Below are 26,146 nucleotides of genomic sequence, written 5' to 3'. Positions count from 1 at the left end.
TGTTGGCAGTGGGGTTATGGCATGAGAAGGCATAAGCTACGGATAATGAACACAATTGCATTTTATCAATGGCAATTTGAATGCACAGAGATACCGTGCCAAGATCCTGAGGCCCATTGTCGTGTTATTCATTTGCCACCATCATCTCATGTTTCAGCATGATAATACACAGCCCCATTGTCAAGGCTCAGGAGAAGACCCAGATGCAGATCACTACTAGAAAAGTATTCTGTACAAGACAAGACCAAATGCATAAATAAGTCAACGAATAATTGATAAATAAAATATGGAACAGTTCATGAAAATGTTACATTTCCTTTTGGATCAAGGTAGATACTAGCTAGCTTGCTGACTAGAGATTACATGCAAGAGCTTGCAGGGATTTGTGTCTAATTGATGTCTAATTTGATGTTAATTAGCATTTTCGAATATGCGAGTAAATAAAGCTGAATACATTGATAAATGTCACCTTGTCCAAGAGAGAGTTACATCTTTTTTGTACAGATTTGACAGTGCTACTGATAGTAGTGGTGGGGCTTGGCTTGCACGTGCAAATTCAGCATACACCACATTCTATAATAGAATTGTGTTATTTGACGTGTCAAATTAAAAGCTTATTTCACACGTCAAATAGTGTTTTATGACGTGTATCTTTTTTGACAAGCAAAGACCCAAACGGCGTTCAATGTCCCTCACCCTAACAATTTGGTCTATTTTCACCTCTTAATTTCGCCTACTGTTCTAACTTGGTGGTGCACCTAAAGCCTACAACCTGTTTTAGAGAAATGTAATCATTGAATATTATAAGAGCTTTCATTGTCTGTTTATATGCCCCCTTTAATAATCCTACGGTTCTGACTTGTACAGGGAGTACACTGTAAGAACCGCCCATGTTCTGAATTCTGTCGCTGTACATTTCAAAAGTACTGAACAAATAGTTATATTGACTATGTCCGTCATCGCTTGCTCATTAATGTCTTAATCGAAATTACGGATTGCCTCTTATCTGCTTGTCCTCCCCTTATGCCATAGTTTGTACATCTCAATTGTCATTAGAAACCACATTTGTTGAAGCAAGTCTGCCATATCAGCTGTTTTTTTTAAAGGCAGTAAATGAGACTGAATGAACTGTTTCGCTGCCAGACAAGGCTCCGCTGATAGCCAGGTGTAGCAGTGGTAACTCATGAATCAATAGAATTGCAATGACCGTAATCTTCAATGCCAACGTTTTCAATGTTACCGAACAAATATGGCTAACATCAAATGACTAACCTCATTGTTGGGACAGCTTTATGTAGGCCCTAACAGTTTGTGTGCACTGTTTGTCACCTTTATAGTGCAATTAATGTATTGTTTAGTGTTGTGTAGTGGCTTTGCTGGCATGCGTCCCACTTTTTTTTTTTTTGCCCCACCAAGATTTACATGCTAAAATCAGCACTGGACCTACACAGATTCTTCACTGTATACAGCTCTCTAATAATCACCAAAATTACAGCTAAACAGTCAGAGAGTATCGAAAACTCCAAAAACGATGGATAGAGGAATATATTTTTCAAACATTGAAAAATTTGTTTGACACCGCTGCTCTAAAAGTGTAACGCTTCGAACACTTTCCAATGAACCGATGCGTTTGCCTTGCAGCATTGCGTTGCAGAGGCAGTTGCGGTGTGTTCAGTGTGGTGCATATGTTGGATTTATCGAACCTATGTATCAAACTGTATGCATAAATGGCTTGACAGAAATGGTAACAGAAGGTGAATGTTGATGATGATGCATACTATTTTGCGCAAAAATACTATCAGTGTGTTCGAAGCCTTATTGCATTTTGGTACACCAGAATTACATTTTGTGTTTACGCTTCGATCACACCAACAGCATCATTGCCTTTTGGTACACCAGAATTACATTCATTTCCAATGAAACGCTGCATTTGCCTGGCAACATTGCATTGCAGTGCGTTCGTTTGTGGTGCATACATTGGATTTATCGAACTGTGTGCGTGGGCGGCTTGACAGAAATAGTAGCAGAAGGTGAATGTTGATGATGCTGCGCAAATTTACTGTCGGTGTATTCGAAGCGTTATTGCATTTTGGTACACCAGAATTACATTCATTTCCAATGAAATGCTGCATTTGCCTTGCAGCATTGCGTTGCATTTGCCTTGCAGCATTGCGTTGCATTTGCCTTCAGCATTGCGTTGCAGAGGCGTAGACAGCTTGCGCTAGAACGACGTGACGTCATCGGGTCAAAGTTTACAGCTATGGCGTCGGGAAATGGAATTGCTTCTCTGGTGAGAATCCACAAGATTAAATAACAGTATTTTAACTTAATGTACATTTAATATACGGGTATATTGTAGCGGCATATGTAAGTGAAGTGTTAAAGTATATGATGCATGTTTTATTTGGACTGATGCCGGTCTGCTGTTTAAAATGCCGCTGGCTAAACAAGGACAACGTTGATTGAGTTAAACATGTGCTTACCATTACACTGCAGCAATATTGAATTACTAATGCTAATGACATTTTGTCGGGTTATTTAGGGTGTGATATCAATTGTAATACTTTTATTTTGTAATGGCTATGTTATTCAGGGCGTGGAGGGAGCTACAGCAGCCGCCCAGGCTCTGTCTCTACCAGCTGAGGCTTATGGGAACGATGTAAGTAACACAGCGGTGCTATTTAGGTTTCCTCTGACACAAACTCACAACACAATAGTTTTCTAGTGTGTTAGTTTCAAAGTTTATTCGCCACGTGCACAGGATACAACAGGTGTAAAACAGTACAATTAAATTCTTACCTAGAGAACTCTTTCCCGACATTGCAACTAACCTGTGGTTGTGTGTGTCTCAGCCTCAACTGGAGGTGATGTGGGCGATGAAGGCTTACAATCATGCAGAGATCTACTTTAATGTGAGTATCTCTTTCTCACAAGCACCTGCATCAGGTAAACTACCCACATGAAAAAATACTACAGTTTACTATAGAATAGTACAATATTATCCACAAAAAAATGTAGTAAATACTACAGTTGTGTGCAAAAACACTACAGTAAATACTACAGTATTTAATTTGCATATACGCTGCCCATTTCCCTCCCCCAATATCCCAATTTGTGCCACCCGTAAGTGAGAAACCTACATGCTAAGTATAGACCATATTGTGTGCCATACAGGTTATAGAGAAGAACACTACAGTAAATACTACAGTATATTATTAGTCCTCAAAAACACTGCAGCAGTGGATCTACAGGTTTTGCCTCAGGACCCAAATTGAACCAGGTTGTCTGTCGCGACCCAATATTCGCCGAAATATAATCTGGAAAACTATATTTAATGCTATATTGATAGTAAATGTAGCAATTATGACAAGGGAACAACATTCTCACCTCATTTTCAATAAATACATTTTGTCCATATTCTTAAAGAATGTTAAACTCACTGGCTTGAGACCACAAAAATCAACCAAAATAGTGCTGCTAATAGCTCTATATTTAAACATTGATAGTTCATAGTTTCTACCAGGTTTGTCGTTTTAAGTTCATATTGGATTATTTATTTCATTAAAATATAAACTGTATGTATATATTCAAAACCTCCCCGGACCCAGGTACCAGTTGAGAATAGCTGTACTACAGTATACAACAGGCCACAAAAACACTACATTAATTACTTTAGTATAAATACTGTAGTAAACACTAAAGTTAACAGTAAAGTCTGCAAACGCACTATAATACTACAGTATTTAGACCATAGTATGTTTTTTATTTTTATTTGGGTAGGTGGAGCATAATACCAATACTAGCAGCCACATTGCACTGATCTAGTCCTTCCCTCCAGCTAATCGTGTGTGTGTGTGTGTAGCTGATCTAGTCCTTCCCTCCAGCTAATCGTGTGTGTGTGTGTAGCTGATCTAGTCCTTCCCTCCAGCTAATTGTGTGTGTGTGTGTGTAGCTGATCTCGTCGGTAGACCCCAGTAATCTGAAGCTGACCAAGGTAGATGACCGGATCTATACGTCCTTCAGAGAATCCTTCTCAGACCTCAACATCAAGAACTTGGACCCAGACATGCTCAAAACTGCCGATGCCAAAGAGGTAGGGGACTGGGTGTGTTTATAGGTGTCAGAAATACAAAAAGGGACGGAGGAAGAGTGAGAAACTAACCTAGTCTATGTGTTGGTGTCTAGAAGTGGCGTCCGTTCTGTAACCAGTTCGACGGGGTGGTGGAGGACTTTAACTATGGGACTTTGCTACGACTTGACTGTGAGAAGGACTACACAGAGGAAAACACCATATTTGGTATGTTCAGCGAGTCACTATTACACATACAAAACGGTGTCACTGTTAAAAAGTGGCATTAGGGCCCTGTGTAGCCCAGTGTTAACTGCGATCATGTTGTTCCTGCAGCCACCAGGATCCAGTTCTTTGCCATCGAGATCGCTAGGAACAGAGAAGGATTCAACACCCCTGTATTCCAGGCCAAAAAACAACCGCCTTAACCCATACCCTATAACCATTTTATTAGCATAGTCTCCAACACCCTTGTAAACCCAACCAAGGAAGAGTTAACAGCCCTGGTTAAACACCCTACCTTTTGACCTAGGTATGGGATACTCTGAACCCCACATCACCTACAACCCAGGAACAGATAACATTTTACCAGCCCTGGTTACCAGGCTTAACATCCCCATTGCTTGACATCCATCTCCTTACACTTTTCCTGTGATCGTCCACCTTGACATATCAGGTCGACTGGAGACTAGACCAGTGGCACGTTCAGCAGGGCACCACGTTGTGGAACGTTCATATATAGAACAATGACTTGTTTGCTTACTGAGCGTGGCCCAGAGGTCCACACACCAGCCTGCATCCCACTGTGTGCATGAGTGCGTGTACTGATGTCCAATCTGAGCATGGTAGCTACAGAGCCTTCAGAAAGTATTCACACCTTGATTTTCCACATTTTGTTATAGCCTGTGGATGAAGTTGTGATTGCGTCACTGGCCTACACAATACTCCATAATGTCAAAGTGGAATTATGTTTTTAGAAAATCTTAAGCCTTGAGTCAAGTATTCAACCCCTTATATGGCCAGCCTAAATAAGTTAATGAGTTTAACAACTACCTCATCTCTGTAACCCACACATATAGATAATTGTCCCTCAGTCGAGCAGTGAATTTCAAACAGACCAGGGAGGTTTTCCAATGTCTCAAAGGGCACCTATTGGTAGATGGGTAAAAATAAAGAAAAAGACATTGAATATCCATTTGAACATGGTTAAGTTATTACACTTTGGCTGGTGAATCAATACACCCAGTCACTACAAGGATAAATGCATCCTTCCTAACTCAGTTGCCGGAGAGGAAGGAAACAGCTCAGGGATTTCACCATGAGGCCAATAGTGAATTTAAAACAGTTTAATGGCTGTGATAGAAAACTGGAGGATGGATCAACATTGTCATTTCAGTTATTGTGGAGTAACTACAGAGTGAAAAGAACGAAGCCTGTACAGAATATACATTTCCCCCAAAATGCATCCTGTTTGCAGTAAGGCACCAAAGTAAAACTGCAAACAATTGGCTAAGAAATTAACTTTGTCCTGAATACAAAGCATTGTTTGAGGCAAATCCAACATCACTGACTTGGGAGTTTTTTGGGATACAAATAAACAGAATAGAGCTAAGCACAGGCGAAAACCTGGTTGTCTGCTTTCCAACATACACTGGGAGACATTCACCTTTCAGCAGGACAATAACTTAAAACACAAAGGCGACATTGAATGTTCCTGAGTGGCTTTGGCTTAGTTACAGTTAATGGCTGTAACAATTACCAACTTGACAGAGCTTGAAGAATTTGCATATATTATACAATCCAGGTGTGCAAAGTAGCTGTTATCGCTGCCAAAGATGATTCTGACATGGATTGACTCAGGGTGTTGAATACTACTAATTTTTCTACTTTGACATGAGTATTGTATAGATTGTTCACAATTTTTTTTTTATCCCACTAACAATGTGGAAAAGGTCCAGGTGTGAATACTTAAAGGCATTGTATATGTAATTAGATTCTCTAATTTGTGGCAATAATTTCTGGGTATGTTCTTGTACAGTTTGTTTCAAATGACAATATTCTTTATAGTGAACCACTTTTGACCATGGTGCTGGCTAAAATTGGTGCACTGTTGGAAATCGGGTGTCCTTTTTGATTTGCCCGGTGTGTGTGTATCCAACCGCATTCACTGACTGGTCTTGTGAATGGTAAAAACACATAAATCTGAATAAATGGAAGTCTGGAATCAGCATGTAGCCTGTGTTTGTTTAATCCTTTATGATATTATCTTGCTAGTCTGCACCAACACTAAAGACATTACCCATGTTGTGCAGTGGAAGAACTGACAGCGCGGTATACAAACCAAATGACGTTTATTTGCAGTCAATGATGACACTATAATATGTAGCCGACATCCACACAACTCAACCAAGCTACCGATCCAACACACACGCACATCAGAGAACCAAGCTACTGATCCAACACACACACAAACTTCAGGGAACCAAAACAATAGAAACCAGGAAGTCAAATCAACATGGTTAGAGATGAGCTAGTCGTCACAAACAGTTAGCAGCAACATCTGTAGAGTAGCACAAGTTGCTAATGAACTGTGAACCCCCATCTCCTCTAATACACAGTTCTGTATTCCTATCATCCATATCCCTGTAATACACAGCTCTGTTCTACTAAAGGTTGCATTATTCTTCATTTAATCATTTAGAAATAAACAATCCTTCAGGGAGCTTGGAGACGAGTGCTGAAAGTTCTAGAATCTCCTGGTGGGTTCTGGCTGGAGCTCACCGCTCCTTCACAGCTCCCCGGGAGGCCACACACACACACACACACCTCACACTAACACACCAGAGACTGCAGTGACGCTCCTATCCGTTGAGTTATCAGATCTGTGACCCCCTACACACTAGCCTGCTCAGACACTTCACCCCTCCCCTAACCCAACTGACTCCCTTAAGGTTAGTGTCAGCTCCAACCAGCCTACCAGAGGGTAAAGTGGAGCATAACCTTAACCCATTTTACCCTGCCCCACACCCAAATCCTAATGGAACAAGTAATCATTTTCTAGGCAAAGTGTCTCGGTGCTAGGGTTAGTGTCTAGGGAGTAAGGGGGGTGGGTATTTACAGCGCTCCAGCTAGAGGGCCAGAGGAAATGTACAACACAGCCACTCTTTCTCTGCACCTCTAGTGCTCTCTCCTCCCCTGTAGAAAGTTTGCTCCCCACAGACAAACAGGTGCACTGACTCACTACACTGTAAAAAGTTCAATCACACATTTCTCATTTTGTTTTAAATTCAATCAATATAAACATTGTTCAAAATGTTATGAAAAAAAATGTACACTTGTTTTGTTGTGTTTCTATACAAGGCAGGCAGAAGCAGAGAACTACATTTACCAGCTTCCCCCTTTTCACCCGCTCCCCTCTTTCATCCCCCCCCACTCCTCCTCTCCCGCCAGAATGTGTAGAGGTATCCGCCGTCCATCCTCCTTCTCTCCCTCTCCTCCCAGCAGAGCGACCTGCGGTGACCTCTACAAACTGGCTTTAAAATAGATCTGTATATTTATAGGCTTCTATAAAAAGGAGGGGGGAACCAAAAGGGGGAGGAGAGGAAGGGTGAGAGGACGGGTTGAGTTGGGAGGGGGAAGCTGCTCTGTGTGGAGCAGGAGTGCGTGGAAGGTCAGCTCATCATGTCATTGCTGTTGACGCCGTAAGAAGAGTTCTTCATGCTGTCATTCACCTCCCTCCGGAAAACCGACAAATTCTGGGTGAACCTGCACACATTAATACAGAGTTAACAGTTACTGTGCACACCGATAACACGTGTGAGAGAGAGGCTCGCTGGGATTGTGTGTACCTGTCTCGGTTCTTGGTTAGCAGGTTGCGTTCTATCCCCTCCATCAGGTTTTCAAAGCAGAGATGCATGGCCTGCTGCTTCTCTGGAGGCTGGCTGTTCACAATACTGTTTCTCAAGTCTGCAAAATACTACACACCCAGACAAAAATTCAGCTTCTCTGATCGGCCAAATACTGCAGGAATGGAGGTGTATATACATAACAAACAAAAAAATCCCATGACTGAAACGTAAGTCGATCTCAGATTGATTGTCTGGGGCGAAGTTAACCTCTCCTTTCATGTAAGAAAGTAATTAGCATAATGCTTTTAGGGAAAGGGGTTCATTTTGAACATGTATTTAACTTGCTTAGGGGGTCTGGGGTCTTCCCCGGGATCATTTTTATGTAGGACAGAAGCTAAAAAGACAATCTACTCCAAAATGAATTAAAAATAATGACACCATCTAAAATATAATTTCCACCCCCAGAAATGAGCCCAATAACATATTGGACCATACATAATGTAGGCTATCAAAGGTGTTATAAGCAATACGCATGATCACCTGTATCAACCTCCTAATTATTATTATTATTCACTCCCCAAAAACGTTTTCTTGGGGAGGCTTCTATTACAAAGTATGTGATTGCACTTTAAAGACACCGTTGCCCCTTTAAGAGCTCTGTTGCGCAGCTGCACCTAAATCTCGCTTGTAACTGCATTTGTAAAATGTCACACGCGCAATTGAAGGAGTAGAAGAGAATTAAAACGTGGTACGGTGGTAGCAATGGAAAACTGGGATCAACTTTTTTTTATTTTTAAACAAAGGTCAAAAATCCTTCTTTAACCCGTGTCCTCCCCTTCATCTACACTGGGATCATTGCTTTCACCTGGTCAGTCTCATGGAATGAGACTAACCAGGTGTTCCTAATGTTTTGTACACAGTGTATGTCAGTTCAGTGCACACAATAGAGAAAATATACACTATCGTTCAAAACTTTGGGGTCACTTAGAAAATGTCCTTGTTTTTTTTAAAGAAAAGCACATTTTTTGTCCATTAAAATAACATCAAATTGATCAGAAATACAGTGTAGACATTGTTAATGTTGTAAATGACTGTTGTAGATGGAAACGGCAGATTTGTAATGGAATATCTACATAGGTGTATAGAAGCCCATTATCAGCAACCATCACTCCTGTGTTCCAATGGCACGTTGTGTTAGCTAATCCAAGTTTATAATTTTAAAAGGCTAATTGATCATTAGAAAACCCTTTTGCAGTTATGTTAGCACAGCTGAAAACTTGTAGCGATTAAAGAAGCAATGACCTTCTTTAAACTAGTTGAGCATCTGTAGCATCAGCATTTGTGGGTTCTATTCCATGCGAGAAATTGCCAAGAAACGGAATATCTCGTACAACGGTGTGTGCTACTCCCTTCACAGAACAGCGCAAACTGGCTCTAACCAGAATAGAAGGAGTGGGAGGCCCCGGTGCACAACTGAGCAAGAGGACAAGTACAGTAGAGTGTCTAGTTTGAGAAACAGACGCCTCACAAGTCCTCAACTGGCAGCTTCATTAAATAGTACCCGCAAAACACCAGTCTCAACGTCAACAGTATAGAGGCAACTCCGGGATGCTGGCCTTCTAGGCAGAGTTGCAAAGAAAAAGCCACATCTCAGACTGGCCAATAAAAATAAAAGATTAAGATGGGCAAAAGAACAGACACTGGATAGAGGAAGATTGGAAAAAAACTGTTATGGACAGACAAATCTAAGTTTGAGGTGTTCGGATGACAAAGAAGAACATTCGCGAGACACAGAAAAAAATGCTGGAGGAGTGCTTGACGCCATCTGTCAATCATGGTGGAGGCAATGTGATGGTCTGGGGGTGCTTTGGTGGTGGTAAAGTGGGAAATTTAAGGGTATCACTCCATTTTGCAACACCATACCTTGCGGACGGCACTTAATTGGAGCCAATTTCCTCCTACAACAGGACAATGACCCAAAGCACAGCTCCAAACTATGCAAAAACTATTTAGGGAAGAAGCAGTCAGCTGGTATTCTGTCTATAATGGAGTGGCCAGCACTGTCACCGGATCTCAACCCTATTGAGCTGTTGTGGGAGCAGCTTGACCGTATGGTACGTAAGAAGTGCCAATCAAGCCAATCCAACTTGTGGGAGGTGCTTCAGGAAGCATGGGGTGAAATCTCTTCAGATTACCTCAACAAATTGACAACTAGAATGCCAAAAGGTCTGCAAGGCTCTAATTGCTGAAAGTTGAGGATTCTTAGACAAAAGCAAAGTTTGAAGGACACAATTATTATTTCAATTAAAAATAATTATTTATAACCTTGTCAATGTCTTGACTATATTTCCTATTCCTTTTGCAACTCATTTCATGTATGTTTTCATGGAAAACAAGGACATTCCTAAGTGACCCCAAACTTTTGAACGGTAGTGTAGTGTATTTCATAGAACAGACATGATTCTGATTTAGGCCATGTAATCTTCAAAAACAAGCCCCAGAGATTTTTCTTGCAGATCTTAAAAATGGCCTCTCCAGAATCCAGATGAGGAAAAATCCTTTAACCCCTGCACATGTGTTCCAAGGAGTGGTGTGTGGTTGTGTACCTGTACCTTCTCGTTGAGCAGGATGAGGCCCAGTAGAGGTCTGGACATGGACCACTGGTTCCTGCAGTCCTCAAAGATGATGATGTTCAACACCGTGGACAGCATCTGTAGGACAAACACACAGATTGATTAGTGCGCGTTTGTGTTAGTGAAACGCGGGTCAGCCGTTTGTTCACCAGCAACCACCCGTAATTACTAATAACCCATCCTCCCAACTATGCGATAGTGAAATTCTGAGGCACCTGACCCTAACCGGCAAATATAGAAATTGCACTGTACAGTTAGTTCCCTTTTTGTCTCTTCAACAATGACGTTTTTACTCAACATTTTTGTATTGAACAGTAGCCTAATGTTTGCTGAAACAAAAAAAAATGGTAAACAATAGCCTAAACCAGGGATGGGAAACTGGCAGCCCGCTCAGATCATTGATTTTGTTAGTCTCACTCAGATACACTACATGATGAAAAGTATGCTCGTCAAACATCCCATTCCAAAATCATTGGCATTAATATTAAGTTGGTCCCACCTTTCCTGCTATAACAGCCTCTACTGTTCTGGGAACATTACTGCGGGGACTTGCTTCCATTCAGTCACAAGAGCATTAGTAAGGTCGGGCACTGATGTTGGCCTGGCTCGCAGTCGGTGTTCTAATTCATCCCAAAGGTGTTCGATGGGGATGAGGTCAGGGCTCTGTGCAGGCCAGTCAAGTTGCTCCACACCGATTGACAAACCATTTCTGTATGGACCTCCCTTTGTGCACTGGGGCATTGTCATGCTGAAAAAGGAAACGGCCTTCCCCAACCTGTTGCCACAAAGTCGGAAGCACAGAATCGTCTTCAGCACTCGACGGTCCTGTTCTGTGAGCTTGTGTGGCCTACCACTTCGCGGCTCACCCGTTGTTGCTCCTAGATGTTTCCATTTCACAATAACAGCACTTACAGTTGAACAGGGCAGCACTTGCAGGGCAGAAACTTGTTGGAAAGGTGGCGTTCTATGACGGTTCCACGTTGAAAGTCACTGAGCTCTTCAGCAAGGCCATTCTACTGCCAATGTTTGTCTATGAAGATTGCATGGCTGGTGTGCTCGATTTTGTACACCTGTCAGCAACGGGTGTGGCTGAAATAGCAGAATCCACAAATTTGAAAGAGTGTCCACATACTTTTGTATATATAGTGTATCATATTAAAACCTGCAAACATCTCTCTCCACCCTATGGAACAATTTGTAGAATTGCAGCAAACATGCTTTAAAAAAAAGCTACTTTTTCTCTATGCCCCAAGGCAAAATGTGTAGAATTGCACGAAATTAACTCTGTGGATCCCACCCCCAAAGTTGCCCATCCCTGGCCTAAACTGACACCATGTGCATGCCTTTGTGAAAATGCACTGTACAATGAGGCGATTTGCCTACTTTGTCTTCCTTTCTTTTGCAGCACAGTTGAGAAACAGAATAGCACCCATTAGAGGTCTTCACAGGTCCAAAATGTTGGACCCGTGGCTTTCCCACCTAACCCAATATGCATAAATAGAAATAAATAAAACTGGGGCCTGTTCCGAATGGACTCGAGGACAGTCAGACCAGTTCAGAAAAAGGACTGTGGAAAAACAGACCCAGATAGTCTACTACTGCTATAAAGAGATAGGCGTACAGAAGGAGACTAAATAGCTACTTTCGATCAGAATATTTTTGATAAAGATGAGCATTATATATTGTTACATTAAAGGAGTTACTCTGGTAGGCCTAAAACATTCTTCCTCACATCAAGTTCAACTGTCGAGGTAGTTGGAGCACTGGTTTACGCAGGCCTGCTGTAGCTAAAGCCTATCATAGCCACAACACACCAAATGTTCACAAAAGTTTCAAACTTTTGTTATTACCCTAATAAAGTTAAGTAAAGCCATTGTTTATAGGGAAAATATGAACAGGTTATTAAATTGCAGCATTACATTGTAAATTTTTTCATCTCGGTCTACTTGGTTTTTCCTTTTCATGGTTTGAGTGCGATTAACATCGTAATTCCATTATACTGCTGCAAACACAACATTAAAGTTTGAACTTAATTTAGCCAAAGAAAATAGCTCAACAGAATGAAAAGACATATTTAAAGAAACTGGTTTAAACCTTCACAAAAGTTTTGAACAGCCTATATTGCAGCATTTAGGCCTACCAACAAAAGGTGAGGGCCTGTACTATAGGCTACCCAACAAAATGACAGCAATAGGCTAATGATATTTATTTTACAACTGGCCTACTTACAGTGCAGTCGGAAAGTATTCAGAACCCTGGACCTTTCCCAAATATTGTTATTCTAAAATGGAATCTATTTGAATCTACACACAATACCCCATAATGACAAGGCAAAAACCGGTTCTTTGACATTTTTGTAAATGTATTCAAAATAAAAAACTGAGATATCATGTGTGTTTGTACCTGTTGGATCATCTCTGGGTGTTGCTGCATGATGTGTAGGAAGCGGTCATCTGTTGCCATAGCTGCAGGTCGTTTCTTAGTGGAGCGAGACAGCTGAATAGAAATAACAATACATTTGATTTACATTCATATCGATACAGAACATACAGGTATAAGATCATATAAATAGATCTACATGGAGGCAGTTGTTACCTGTTTGAACAGGTAGGTGACGATGTGGTCCAGACTGGAACAACACCCAGTACACACCATGGTATCTATAACAAAAACACACACACAAACACATTAGTCACACATCGTTTTTCAACCACTCCACAAATTTCTTGTTAAACCATAGTTTTGGAAAGTCGGTTAGGACATCTACTTTGTGCATGACACGTAATTTTTCAAACAATTGTTTACAGAATCACAATTCCGATGGGTCAGAAGTTTACATACACTAAGTTGACTGACTTTAAACAGCTTGGAAAATTACAGAAAATTATGCCATGGCTTTAGAAGCTTCTGATAGGCTAATTGACATCATTTGAGTCAATTGGAGGTGTACCTGTGGATGCATTTCAAGGCCTACCTTCAAACTCAGTGCCTCTTTGCTTGACATCATGGGAAAATCAAAATAACTCAGCCAAGACATCAAAAAAAAAGTTGTAGACCTCCACAAGTCCTGTTCATCCTTGGGAGCAATTTCCAAACGCCTGAAGGTACCACGTTCATCTGTACAAACAATAGTACGCAAGTATAAACACCATGGAACCACGCAGCCATCATACCGCTCAGGATGTAGACGCGTTCTGTCTCCTAGAGATGAGCATACTTTGGTGCGAAAAGTGCAAATCAATCCCAGAACAACAGCAAAGGACCTTGTGAAGATGCTGGAGGAAACAGGCACAAACGTATCTATATCCACAGTAAAACGAGTCCAATATCGACATAACCTGAAAGGCCACTCACCAAGGAAAAAGCCACTGCTCCAAAACTGCCATAAAAAAAGCCAGACTACGTTTTTTTGGGGGACAAAGATCGTACTTTTTGGAGAAATGTCCTCTGGTCTGATGAAACAAAAATAGAACTGTTTGGCCATAATGACCATTGTTTTGTTTGGAGGAAAAAGGGGGATGCTTGCAAGCCGAAGAACACCATCTCAACCGTGAAGCACGAGGGTGGCAGCATCATTTTGTGGGGGTGCTTTGCTGCAGGAGGGACTGGTGCACTTCACAAAATAGATGGCATGATGAGGCAGGAAAATTATGTGGATATATTGAAGCAACATCTCAAGACATCAGTCAGGAAGTTAAAGCTTGGTCGCAAATGGGTCTTCCAAATGGACAATGACCCCAAGCATGCTTCCTAAGTTGTGGCAAAATGGCTTAAGGACAACAAAGTCAAGGTATTGGAGTGGCCATCACAAAGCCCTGACCTCAATCCCATAGAAAATGTGGGCAGAACTGAAAAAGCGTGTGCAAGCAAGGAGGCCTACAAACCTGACTCAGTTACACCAGCTCTGTCAGGAGGAATGGTCCAAAATTCACCCAACCTATTGTGGGAAGCTTGTGGAAGGCTATCCGAAACGTTTGACCCAAGTTAAACAATTTAAAGGCAATGCTACAGAATACTAATTGAGTGTATGTAAACTTCTGACCCTCTGGGAATGTGATGAAAGAAATAAAAGCTGAAATAAATCACTCTATTATTCTGACATTTCACATTCTTAAAATAAAGTGGTGATACAAACTGACCTAAAACAGGGATTTTTACTAGGATTAAATGTCAGGAATTGTGAAAAACTGAATTTAAATGTATTTGGCTAAGGTGTATGTAAACTTCCGACTTCAACTGTATACATTACCCAGTGCAGTGAGTCCCTCGGAGATAGATGACAGTATGTACATGACGACATGCGGCTCTAGAGAAGCAATGAAGTTCATGTGATCCTGAGTCAACACCTCCAACAGACTGTAGAACGACTGGCTCAACTTGGGATAGTCCTAGAGGGAGGGATGCAGACAGGAGAGAGGAGAGTTGGTGCAAGTGTGCTGGAACTGCCATTGTCAGATTGTATATTTACAATGTTCAGAGAAATAGATCCCTGTGTGTATGTATGCATCTACCAGCAGGTCGCTGTGTGGTATGGACAGCAGCAGTTTGATGAAGGTTTGTAGTGCGTTGTCCAGTGCGTCATCTCCATAGAGACGGAACACCCCGAAATTGACATAGTTCCCAGAAAGCACAGCCTTCAGCATAGAGAAGCACACACTGACACCCTTCAGCTTCACACTGTACACCTGGTCCTTAGGCACCTCCCCGATGGTCAGGATACGATTACCTGGAGAAGGGGAGAGGGAGAACCAAGGAAATGAACATAAAATTGTGTGGCTGACCAACCAATCAAAATGCTCCAGTGAACAGCAACTGTTGCAATAAGACACTTAAATGTTTTACCATAGGTGGTGATCATCTTGCTGGTTTCTCTGAACAGCAGGATTCCGTTGGGCGACGACACGTCAAACTGTAACCTCTGTGACCTGGAAACAAACACAGAATTAGGGATTCCTATTTTCCACCCCAAGAATATTGCAAGACTTTCCCGGATATTCCGAGATTCTAGTTTAAACCTGAAATGGTATCTAAAAGCATATAATACCAGCAGGGGGAAAATGGACAATTTACCACCGTAATCTGAGAAAAACCATGGAGGAATCTAACGGTTTCTTGTTGTATGTTGCAATTGAATCAACTCAAAGTTCTTTCAAAGTCATCCTACTATTTAGTTGCTGTAGCTTATAGTTTTAATGTAGGCCTATGAAGCACTGTTGGCCAAATAGTCAAATAATTTTAGGTTATTACAGCTAGTGAAAATGATGGTAATTTTACCGTCGACAGAAAGATGTCACCCAGCTTGTATGCTCTCTCCTCTCCCCTTTAAGAGCAGCTGCCTGGCTATCAGGGCAATTGCGAAGATTCTGACTGTATATACTATGATAAGCGAGTTATGTAGTGACTTTGTTTAGCGCAGAATTAGATACACCATATATATACACTGCTCAAAAAAATAAAGGGAACACTTAAACAACACAATGTAACTCCAAGTCAATCACACTTCTGTGAAATCAAACTGTCCACTTAGGAAGCAACACTGATTGACAATAAATTTCACATGCTGTTGTGCAAATGGAATAGACAAAAGGTGGAAATTATAGGCAATTAGCAAGACACCCCCAATAAAGGAGTGGTTCTGCAGGTGGTGACCGCAGACCACTTCTCAGTTCCTATGCTTCCTGGCTGATGTTTTGGTCACTTTTGAATGCTGGCGGTGCTTTCACTCTAGTGGTAGCAGGAGACGGAGTCTACAACCCACACAAGTGGCTCAGGTAGTGCAGCTCATCCAGGATGGCACATCAATGCGAGCTGTGGCAAGAAGGTTTGCTGTGTCTGTCAGCGTAGTGTCCAGAGCATGGAGGCGCTACCAGGAGACAGGCCAGTACATCAGGAGACGTGGAGGAGGCCGTAGGAGGGCAACAACCCAGCAGCAGGACCGCTACCTCCGCCTTTGTGCAAGGAGGAGCACTGCCAGAGCCCTGCAAAATGACCTCCAGCAGGCCACAAATGTGCATGTGTCAGCATATGGTCTCACAAGGGCTCTGAGGATCTCATCTCGGTACCTAATGGCAGTCAGGCTACCTCTGGCGAGCACATGGAGGGCTGTGCGGCCCCACAAAGAAATGCCACCCCACACCATGACTGACCCACCGTCAAACCGGTCATGCTGGAGGATGTTGCAGGCAGCAGAACGTTCTCCACGGCGTCTCCAGACTCTGTCACGTCTGTCACATGTGCTCAGTGTGAACCTGCTTTCATCTGTGAAGAGCACAGGGCGCCAGTGGCGAATTTGCCAATCTTGGTGTTCTCTGGCAAATGCCAAACGTCCTGCACGGTGTTGGGCTGTAAGCACAACCCCCACCTGTGGACGTCGGGCCCTCATACCACCCTCATGGAGTCTGTTTCTGACCGTTTGAGCAGACACATGCACATTTGTGGCCTGCTGGAGGTCATTTTGCAGGGCTCTGGCAGTGCTCCTCCTTGCACAAAGGCGGAGGTAGCGGTCCTGCTGCTGGGTTGTTGCCCTCCTACGGCCTCCTCCACGTCTCCTGATGTACTGGCCTGTCTCCTGGTAGCGCCTCCATGCTCTGGACACTACGCTGACAGACACAGCAAACCTTTTTGCCACAGCTCGCATTGATGTGCCATCCTGGATGAGCTGCACTACCTGAGCCACTTGTGTGGGTTGTAGACTCCGTCTCATGCTACCACTAGAGTGAAAGCACCGCCAGCATTCAAAAGTGACCAAAACATCAGCCAGGGAGCATAGGAACTGAGAAGTGGTCTGCGGTCACCACCTGCAGAACCATTCCTTTATTGGGGGTGTCTTGCTAATTGCCTATAATTTCCACCTTTTGTCTATTCCATTTGTACAACAGCATGTGAAATTTATTGTCAATCAGTGTTGCTTCCTAAGTGGACAGTTTGATTTCACAGAAGTGTGATTGACTTGGCGTTACATTGAGTTGTTTAAGTGATCCCTTTATTTTTTTGAGCAGTGTACATCCACATGTACACCTCCAATTGACTCAAATGATGTCAATTGGCCTATCAGAAGCTTCTAAAGCCATGACAATTTTCTGGAATTTTCCAAGCTGTTTAAAGGCACAGTCAACTTAGTGTATGTAAACTTCTGACCCACTGGAATTGTGATACAGTGAATTATAGGCTAAATAATCTCTTTAAACGGTTGGAAAAATTACTTGTGTCATGCACAAAGTAGATGTCCTAACCGACTTGCCAAAACTATAGTTTTTTAACAAGAAATTTGTGGAGTGGTTGAAAAACGAGTTTTAATGACTCCAACCTAAGTGTATGTAAACTTCCGACTTCAACTGTATGTTCACTGTGACAGACAAGCAAACAGCGTCAAATAGTACTGTTGGGTTCTGAAAATATGAAATATACTTATTCATGTCCCTGAGGGAGAGAGGGGAATGTATAACGTTTAAATTCTGTCCGTATGCGTTATTGTTAGCCATTAGGGACTATATGGGAGGAAGAGACACACATTCTGGTACGAGTCAACATGACATGCGTGAGTTGGGGAGGAGTGAGCACTTCGAGGTAGAGGTCAGATGAAGTGAGGAAGAACAGATATCATTAAGGTTCTATCTAGCAACAGAGATGCATTGGCTGTTCAGATGTGTAGGAGGAGACGAAGCATAGGAGAAAGACTAAAAAACTTTTTTTTGTATCTTTATTTAATTAGGCAAGTCAGTTAAGAACACATTCTTATTTTCAATGACGGCCTAGGAACAGTGGGTTAACTGCCTTGTTCAGGGGCAGAACGACAGATTTTTACCTTGTCAGCTCGGGGATTCGATCTTGCAACCTTTCGGTTACTAGTCCAACGCTCTAACCACTAGGCTACCTGCCGCCCCATGAGTGCTTGTGTGAATATGTTTGTCTTATGCAGCTGTATTGACCCAATGGTTGAATAAACTTGGTTTAAGCTTTACTAATTGCCCATGAGTTTTAATAGGTTAATTTAGAACCTAACGGTACCAATAGCATAAAATCAGCACCATGGACAGCTTTCGGTCAATTCCCAGTGAATCTGACCTATCGCTTTTGTTAGTGTAACATAAAACATTTTTGCGAATGTCTATTTCCTTGAGCGCTTTTGCAGACACAATGTATAAGCGTTTTGTTAGCAGCTGCAGTTTATATTTTTGAGCCTCTGTAGTGCAACACAGCTGAAGTTTGGGAGTTCTTTGAATGAAAAAACTGTAGAGGGAAAAGTTTGGATGTGAATGACCTACCGTGACCGCGTCGAGAGGTTGCGTGTAGCAGTGCATGTCATAGACGCCATGTAGACGTTTTCTATTGGGGACTTTGTGTTGAGTATCCTAAATAAGGTAGGCTTCTAGCGTTGCACGTTTAGTATTTTTGCATTAGTGTGACATAACATTTTCTAACTCTAGAAAATCTATATTATTGTTCCAGAGTTCCTATATATATAAATAAATAAAATTAAGCGGGAATCGGGAAGGTGCTAGATCAGGAAACCGGCGTTAAAGATGGAATCCTCAGTAGGGAAAACAGCCCCACTTCCCCCCTGTGGCCGTTATTGTTTTGTTGACGAAGCAGAGTTGGGGAGAGTCACACATCGTGATAAAAAAGAAAATGCAGTACACCGCTGTTCTATTGCACATGCAATAATGTCAGAGGGGAATAAACAGTGTTCGTTGTCTGCAGAAACTTCATTGTCATATCACAAATGGACATGGCAGTTTCACCATTAAGGATTCCAGCTTTAACCCCAACATAGGGTTATAGGTCGAGGGAGAAGTGTCAGGGTTCTGGTAGCATTGCATATTTTGTATTTCCGCATTAGTGCGACATCGAAATTGTACATATTTGTTCCAGTTGCCATAATTTTTCCCCCCTCGGGAATTGGGGAGGCACTTGGTCAGAAAATCAGGGCTAGAGGAGTGTGCATGTTTGTGTACCTGTTGTGGACGAGCTCAGCCATGAGCTTTAGGACAGGAGTGGTGCATGCTGGTACGTGGTACCAGAGTTCTATTGCTCTCTGCAGAATGGGCATGTAGGCTGGGTAGCTGGGGGAGGGGTTAAAGACAAAACTGTCAAAGAATTACACTCCCTGCTTCTAGTAAAGGACACCACTTTGCCAGTCACAACTCCGCTGCTACAGTGATTCCCTATTCTGACAGTCATATTTCTTCTAGACAATGCATTCCGTAACCTTGCAACCTCCTAAACCCTGGTCAGTAAAGGTCAGGGGTTACAGGTCAGGTTAGAGGACAGGATTGAGGGTGTATAGAGGTCTGGAGTCAGTGAAGGATACATCCAGTCGAAGAGCATCATGAAGCTGGTCTTGGCGTTGAAGGCAAAGGCGATACCTCTCAGATCTCTGACCAGCCCCACCAACGTCCTCTTGGCCTCCTGCTCGTTGAACGTGTTGGTGCTGAACATCTGAGCAACCGCTTCAAACGCTGCCGTCAGGGGTAGCATGAACTGTTCAAACTGGTCCTCATCCTCACCTACACACACGAAAAGGTGAAAGAATGAAAAGTTATCCAAATAAGAAATATTACTGATAATTGTGTAGATAGGTGTGTGTCTACCTAGGTCGACCATCAGCAGACGTCCCAGCGCGGTGTAGAATGTGGTGCGGCATCTCATGTCGCTGAGGTTTGATTGGTTGTTCACGCCCAGGAAGGAGAAGTGCTCGCTCTGACATAGGAGAAAAGCAAAGGGCATTACGGAAAAATAACTGGATCAAAAAGCATAAATTGAGTTTCAGGCATTAGGGGTCAGGGTAAGGGTTCTTACTGTGTGGTTGTTCAGCATGAACTGAACAGCGCTGAGTTTCACCAACTTCCTCACACTGCTGTACGTACACACACACCGTCAAGGAGACAACACAGGAGCTGGAATTTAACAGAAAACGAACCCCCCCCCCCTTCACACACACGGTAAAGGATATCCTATGGAAAGGTCGTTGAGTAACTGAAGTGTCTTGGAGGTGATCGGTTCACACTGGCCCCAGTACTTCAGATTGGTGATGCTGCAATCACAAATGGTAATCAATCAATCGTTACTTCATAGTACCAGTACCAGTACCAATACCACAGTAAACTCACATTTTTCCGATGAAGACGCTGAGTACCATGGTCTCATCATTTAGCCCCAGAACCTCTGACAGGCGCCGGTACAGCTGGGACACACACAGACACACATCATTAACCATTGGAACAACCCCTAGAGAGAGAGCAGCTACAGAGTAGGAGAGAACTAGGATAGAATCATCTGCTAGCAGCGTGACACCAGCCATACATCTCCACAGGGTTGAAGACAACACACACATCAACTCTGCTCTCCCCAGCATGGCCGTACATTCCACCACAGCTGGACGTATATTAGTGTGTGTGAGCAAAAAGCCTTTTGTGAACGAACATGCGCACTTTACCTTTTCCCCCACTTACTAGCTCTGACTTTGCTGATAGTAAACTACTTTATTTAGGAAAAATGTACTATTAATGAGAAAGTGCATACGGAAAGTATTCAGACCCCATTCCCTTTTTCCAAATCGTTACGTTACAGCCTTGTTCTAAAATGGATTTACATGTTCTTCCCCCTTAATCTACACACAATACCCCATAATGGCAAAGCAAAAACAGGTTGACATTTTTACTAATGTATATCAAATAAAACAATAATATTACATTTTCATAAGTATTCAGACCCTTTACTTAGTACGTTGTTGAAGCACCTTCGGCAGCTATTACAGCCTCGAGTCTTCTTGGGTATTTTTAACATTTATTTTACCTTTATTTAACTAGGCAAGTAAGTTAAGAACAAATTCTTATTTTCAATGACAGCCTAGGAACAGTGGGTTAACTGCCTTGTTCAGGGGCAGAACAGATTTTTACCTTCTCAGCTTGGGGATTTCTCCCATTCTTCGCTGCAGATCCTCGTAAGTGCTGTCAAGTTGGATGGGGAGGGTTGCTGCACAGCTATTTTCAGGTCTCTCCAGAGATGTTCGATCAGATTCAAGTCTGGGCCACTCAAGATTCAGAGACTTGTCCGGAAGCAGGTTTTCATCAAGGATGTCTCTTTACTTTGCTCCGTTCATCTTTCCCTTGATCCTGACTAGTCTCCCAGTCCCTGTCGCTGAAAAACATCCCCGTAGCATAATGCTTCCACCACCATGTTTCACCGTAGGGACGGTACCAGGTTTCCTCCAGACATGACGCTTGGCATTCAGGCCAAAGAGTTCAATCTTGGTTTCATCAGACCAGAGAATCTTGTTTCTCATGGTCAGAGTTCTTTAGATGCCTTTTAGCAAACTCCAAGCGGGCTGTCATCAATCAATCAATCAATTTTATTTTATATAGCCCTTCGTACATCAGCTAATATCTCGAAGTGCTGTACAGACACCCAGCCTAAAACCCCAAACAGCTAGTAATGCAGGTGTAGAAGCACGGTCATGTATGTACCTTTAACTGGAGGAGTGGCTTCCGTCTGGCCACTCTGCCATAAAGGCCTTATTGGTGGAGTGCTGCAGAGATGGTTGTCCTTCTGGAAGATTCTCCCATCTCCACAGAGGAACTCTGGAGCTCTGTCAGAGTGACCAACGGGATCTTGGTCACCTCCCTGACCAACGCCCTTCTCCCCGATTGCTCAGTCTGGCTGGGCGGCTAGCTTTAGGAAGAGGTGGTTCCAAACTTCTTCCATTTAACTATGATGGAGGCCAGAGTGTTCTTGAAGACCTTCAATGCTGCAGACATTTTTTGGTACCCTTCCCCACATCTGTGCCTCGACACAATCCTGTCTCGGAGCTCTATGGACTATTCATTTGACCTCATGGCTTGGTTTTTGCTCTGACATGCACTGTCAACTGTGGGACCTTATATAGACATGTGTGCCTTTCCAAATCATGTCCAATCAATTGAATTTGCCACAGGTAGACTCCAATCAAGTTGTAGAAACATCTCAAGAATGATGAATGGAAACAGGATGCACCGGAGCTCAATTTCCAGTCTCAAAGCAAAAGTTCTTAAGACTTATGTAAATAAGGTATTTCTGTTTTGTCATTATGGGGTAGTGTGTGTAGATTGATGAGGAAATGTTTTTATTTAATCAATTTTAGAATAAGGCTGTAACGTAACAAAATGTGGAAGAGGGGGAGGGGTCTGATTACTTTCCGAATGCACTGTGCGGTTGTCCAACCTAGCTATCTTAAGATGAAATCTTTAACTAAGTCGCTAAATGTTTAAAACGTCAAATGAAAATGTGAGGTAGTGTGTGTGTGTGTGTGCGTGGTTGAGTGTTAAATTAAGCAGAGCTGAGGGTGATTTGCCTAAGTAGCGGGAGGGAGGGGGAGATTAGAGTGAGGGGTATCATAGAGGGGTATGTATCATCTGCTGGTCTTTATTGTTCTTTAATCTGACAGGTCAGACTCATACGGTCCATCTCACACATACACACCCTGAAATATCAGACATTCCAGAGCCCTCATCATACAAATTATTCTAGAACTCCCCTGCCTCCACCCCTCTGGTTAGCCATGTTAGCAGTAACACTGACCATGTCACTAGGAAGGGGTAGGAGAGGATTACTATAACACCAGACATGTAGCGCGGGGGGGGGGGGGGGCTGCTCTCTCTACTGTCGCCACTTATCTGGGCTGTTCACATTTTGCAGCCTCTGCCCAGCACAAAGAAAACACAGTCAGTCAGCCCAAGTTGTATTGTAGAAAGGCTGTGTCTGCTCTAACACACCCACAGACAATGGAGTCTGGGACAAAAGAGCTGCTAGTTAAAATAAAACACATAACTCTCACTAGTAACAGTCTAAAAGAGGGAGGGAGAGAGAGAGGGAGGGAGAGAGATTAACAGAGTTAGTCAGACATTTAATGGGATAGGATAAACTGTATTGTCTAGGCTTGGGCGCTATCCAGATTTTCATATCGTCCTTCTCTCATCCCGGGATGGTATTATTACTGGCATAGCACACAAGGGGGTTCTAAAAACGCAAGAAAAGTCCATTGGGCATCTATTACCAGAATGCTAACAAATTTAGCACAAACAAACAGCGAAATCACAGATGCTGTTAGCTAAATGCTAACAAGCGAAAACGAACATAAAATAATTGCAAAGACAGGAAAATCCAGCTTATAAAGTTATACAATAATGGCTAGTAGCTACCGAATATCATTTTTGGTGAAAGTTCGCCATTTACAAGAGAAATTGTGTATATATAAAATTAATAATAAAATAAATCGCTAGTAAGAAGCAAAGGAAAACAAAATGGTAGCTGTACATATAACTCATCCAGAGCTCTGACTTCTGGCAGAAATCCATTAGAAAATATCTGATGGCAAACACTTAGTAGTTTCATACAAATGTAACTTCACCTCATGTGCACTGTACAAACAGAGACTCGCCAATAAATATAGAACCCCATCAACTCGCTCTCTCCCATTGTGCCATTTACTGTACTAACACATGACTGGTTCAACTGTTTCCTGGGGAACTACGGTAAGATTCATAATGTGACAGGTGAAATGAAGAATGCAAATCGGCTTAATCTCCTCACATATTGCACAATTTGACTGAAGGTATTAACTTAAAAAGTAGCTACAACTATTCGAATTTATTGAAAAACTGCAAAGAAAAACCATCCTGTGGCTTTTCCCAAACACCCTGGTATACGGTATATGCGGTATACCGCTCAAGCCAGGTACTGTCCTTGGTGGGGGAAATTGTCCTAGACACAATACTGCTGTGGATCATCTCAACATTAGATCACGTTTCAGGTCTGAAGCATAACAGTGTGTGTGTGTGTGTGTGTGTGTGTGTGTGTGTGTGTGTGTGTGTGTGGTAACAGTAAAAGTACTTACCTTGGAGGACTTTTGCACCTGGTCTCCGATGTAGATTTTCCTGAACTGTTCGAAAAAGCTGAGCATGGCCAACTCCAAACGCTCGTTACCCGCCTGGGCCAGCCGCGAGTCTGTTAGGTTCATCAGCTGGAGCACCCTGAGACGACACACACACACTGATCATCTGCAGTATCCATAGTAGGGCTGTCCCAGACAACAACAAATCTTCGACCGAGAGCGGTCCTGTTCTTTCCACCGATCTAAATGTTTAATCTTATTTTTATAGACAGACACCCCCCCCCATGTTTGAATAAAAACGACATATGCAATGAGCTTGTCCGATGCTTTAAGCACACCGTTTGATTAAATCATTACGACACAGGTGACTGAAAAGAGCCCGATAGTCACACTTTAAAAAATGACAGTGAGTGCCTGTGTGACTGGCGCACGTTGTCTCGCTCTCCTCCCTACTGCAGCGAAAAGGCACCACAGCAACTGTTAATTGCCCTATCCGTGCTGATGGTGCACCATCATTACAGCCATTTAGTTGAACTGGTTTCTAACTGAAAAGTTCTGTTACCGAAATCCCTAAATTGTTTAGGAAAAACATTCCCTATTCCCTCAACCCTTGCTCTCTTACGTGAACCATGTAAGCATCGCATGCATGTGACCAATATGGCCTGACCTATAGCCTATCATAATCACATAAACACTGGTAATAAACTCAGAACACTGCTGTTAGATTACAATGTCATTTTCCCGACCATTTAGAACAGTGTAAACACTAAGTGTCCGTTCTAAAATAAATAAAATAAGATATTTATAAAGCCTTTAGTACAGAAGACTAAACTGCTGCATGCATTCGTGAATTGCGGTTTATTTATTGCTTAGGCTAATTATTCAAAGCTCCCTCTGAATTTAATTTTTAAACTAAAACGCTTGATTGCATTTCAATGCCTGAATGTCTCCTACGGTGTGTGATGATGACATGAACAAATTAATGATTGATTGATACAGTAGCCTATATAACTATAGGCCTAAGTAAGTTACAGTATTAAGACTAAACAGGATGTGCTCTCAGACCTACAGCTCGATGGTGGTTATATAAGGCTGCTATTCAAAGCCTACTAATGATAATGACATTTCTTATTATTATAACGATGATCATAACAATATGAAGGAGATCAAGAAAAAAGGAGGTTGTAGGAGCGACAGCTGCGTGCGTATTATGTGACAAACAGGTGCTGTTAGGTTACAATATAATTGTTCTGCCTGTTTGGAACGGTGTAAACAAAACTAAATAAATTATAAGTAATACCAGTCTCTTCTAATGAAAAAGTGTAAAGCCTTTATTAAAGCAATGAAAAGCTTAAAGAAAAACAGCCGAATCTATGAAATTGCTTTATCCAACATTTTGTCGTTGCATGAGGCTTTGTGCACACTGAATCAGTAAGCTATTAAGCCAAAACACTCAAACAGGCAACAGAAGCTAGATCTGCCTTACTTCTGTAGATATACAGTGGGGAGAACAAGTATTTGATACACTGCCGATTTTGCAGGTTTTCCTACTTACAAAGCATGTAGAGGTCTGTAATTTTTATCATAGGTACACTTCAACTGTGAGAGACGGAATCTAAAACAAAAATCCAGAAAATCACATTGTATGATTTTTAAATAATTAATTTGCATTTTATTGCATGACATAAGTATTTGATCACCTACCAACCAGTAAGAATTCCGGCTCTCA

The 26,146-nt window shown here is 42.3% G+C and overlaps 2 protein-coding genes across 7 annotated transcripts in view; one reads left to right on the top strand and one right to left on the bottom strand.

Moving 5' to 3' along the window:
• The first annotated feature begins 2,152 nt into the window (after nucleotides 1-2,152).
• Nucleotides 2,153-6,297, top strand: LOC139543770 (protein PBDC1-like). Its single transcript, XM_071350164.1, has 6 exons — nucleotides 2,153-2,290; nucleotides 2,594-2,659; nucleotides 2,853-2,912; nucleotides 3,953-4,093; nucleotides 4,186-4,297; nucleotides 4,406-6,297. Exons 1-6 carry the CDS (start codon nucleotides 2,261-2,263, stop codon nucleotides 4,495-4,497), a joined length of 501 nt encoding a protein of 166 aa, XP_071206265.1. The 5' UTR covers nucleotides 2,153-2,260; the 3' UTR covers nucleotides 4,498-6,297.
• Nucleotides 6,298-6,403: 106 nt separating this feature from the next.
• Nucleotides 6,404-26,146, bottom strand: part of LOC139543768 (exportin-7) — a 36,281-nt gene continuing 16,538 nt past the window's right edge. For 2 of the 6 annotated variants that reach the window (XM_071350159.1, XM_071350160.1), the window contains exons 15-29: nucleotides 24,421-24,556; nucleotides 20,660-20,733; nucleotides 20,503-20,583; nucleotides 20,349-20,412; nucleotides 20,141-20,249; nucleotides 19,861-20,056; nucleotides 19,505-19,612; nucleotides 15,393-15,475; nucleotides 15,062-15,276; nucleotides 14,800-14,938; nucleotides 13,146-13,210; nucleotides 12,954-13,046; nucleotides 10,524-10,628; nucleotides 7,918-8,045; nucleotides 6,404-7,834 (exon numbers count right to left, since the gene is read on the bottom strand). In XM_071350159.1, coding sequence (XP_071206260.1) covers nucleotides 7,741-7,834; nucleotides 7,918-8,045; nucleotides 10,524-10,628; nucleotides 12,954-13,046; nucleotides 13,146-13,210; nucleotides 14,800-14,938; nucleotides 15,062-15,276; nucleotides 15,393-15,475; nucleotides 19,505-19,612; nucleotides 19,861-20,056; nucleotides 20,141-20,249; nucleotides 20,349-20,412; nucleotides 20,503-20,583; nucleotides 20,660-20,733; nucleotides 24,421-24,556 — 1,690 coding nt within the window. In that variant the 3' untranslated portion in view covers nucleotides 6,404-7,740. Of the gene's footprint in view, nucleotides 7,835-7,917; nucleotides 8,046-10,523; nucleotides 10,629-12,953; nucleotides 13,047-13,145; nucleotides 13,211-13,524; nucleotides 13,668-14,799; nucleotides 14,939-15,061; nucleotides 15,277-15,392; nucleotides 15,476-19,504; nucleotides 19,613-19,860; nucleotides 20,057-20,140; nucleotides 20,250-20,348; nucleotides 20,413-20,502; nucleotides 20,584-20,659; nucleotides 20,734-24,420; nucleotides 24,557-26,146 lie in introns of those variants that run through there. The other 4 variants (XM_071350161.1, XM_071350162.1, XR_011668759.1 and 1 more) reach the window with 3 other exon arrangements.

This window comes from Salvelinus alpinus, chromosome 18, assembly GCF_045679555.1.
Source record: "Salvelinus alpinus chromosome 18, SLU_Salpinus.1, whole genome shotgun sequence".
Classification (NCBI taxonomy): Eukaryota; Metazoa; Chordata; class Actinopteri; order Salmoniformes; family Salmonidae; genus Salvelinus; species Salvelinus alpinus.
This window is presented reverse-complemented; position numbering and strand designations above follow the sequence as displayed.

Excerpts from the sequence above, each read along its gene's own strand:
- LOC139543770 (XM_071350164.1), top strand. The coding sequence starts at position 2,261 with ATGGCGTCGGGAAATGGAATTGCTTCTCTG. Across the intron at positions 2,291-2,593 it reads GAAATGGAATTGCTTCTCTG|GGCGTGGAGGGAGCTACAGC; the intron begins GTGAGAATCCAC and ends TATGTTATTCAG. Across the intron at positions 4,094-4,185 it reads AAACTGCCGATGCCAAAGAG|AAGTGGCGTCCGTTCTGTAA; the intron begins GTAGGGGACTGG and ends GTTGGTGTCTAG.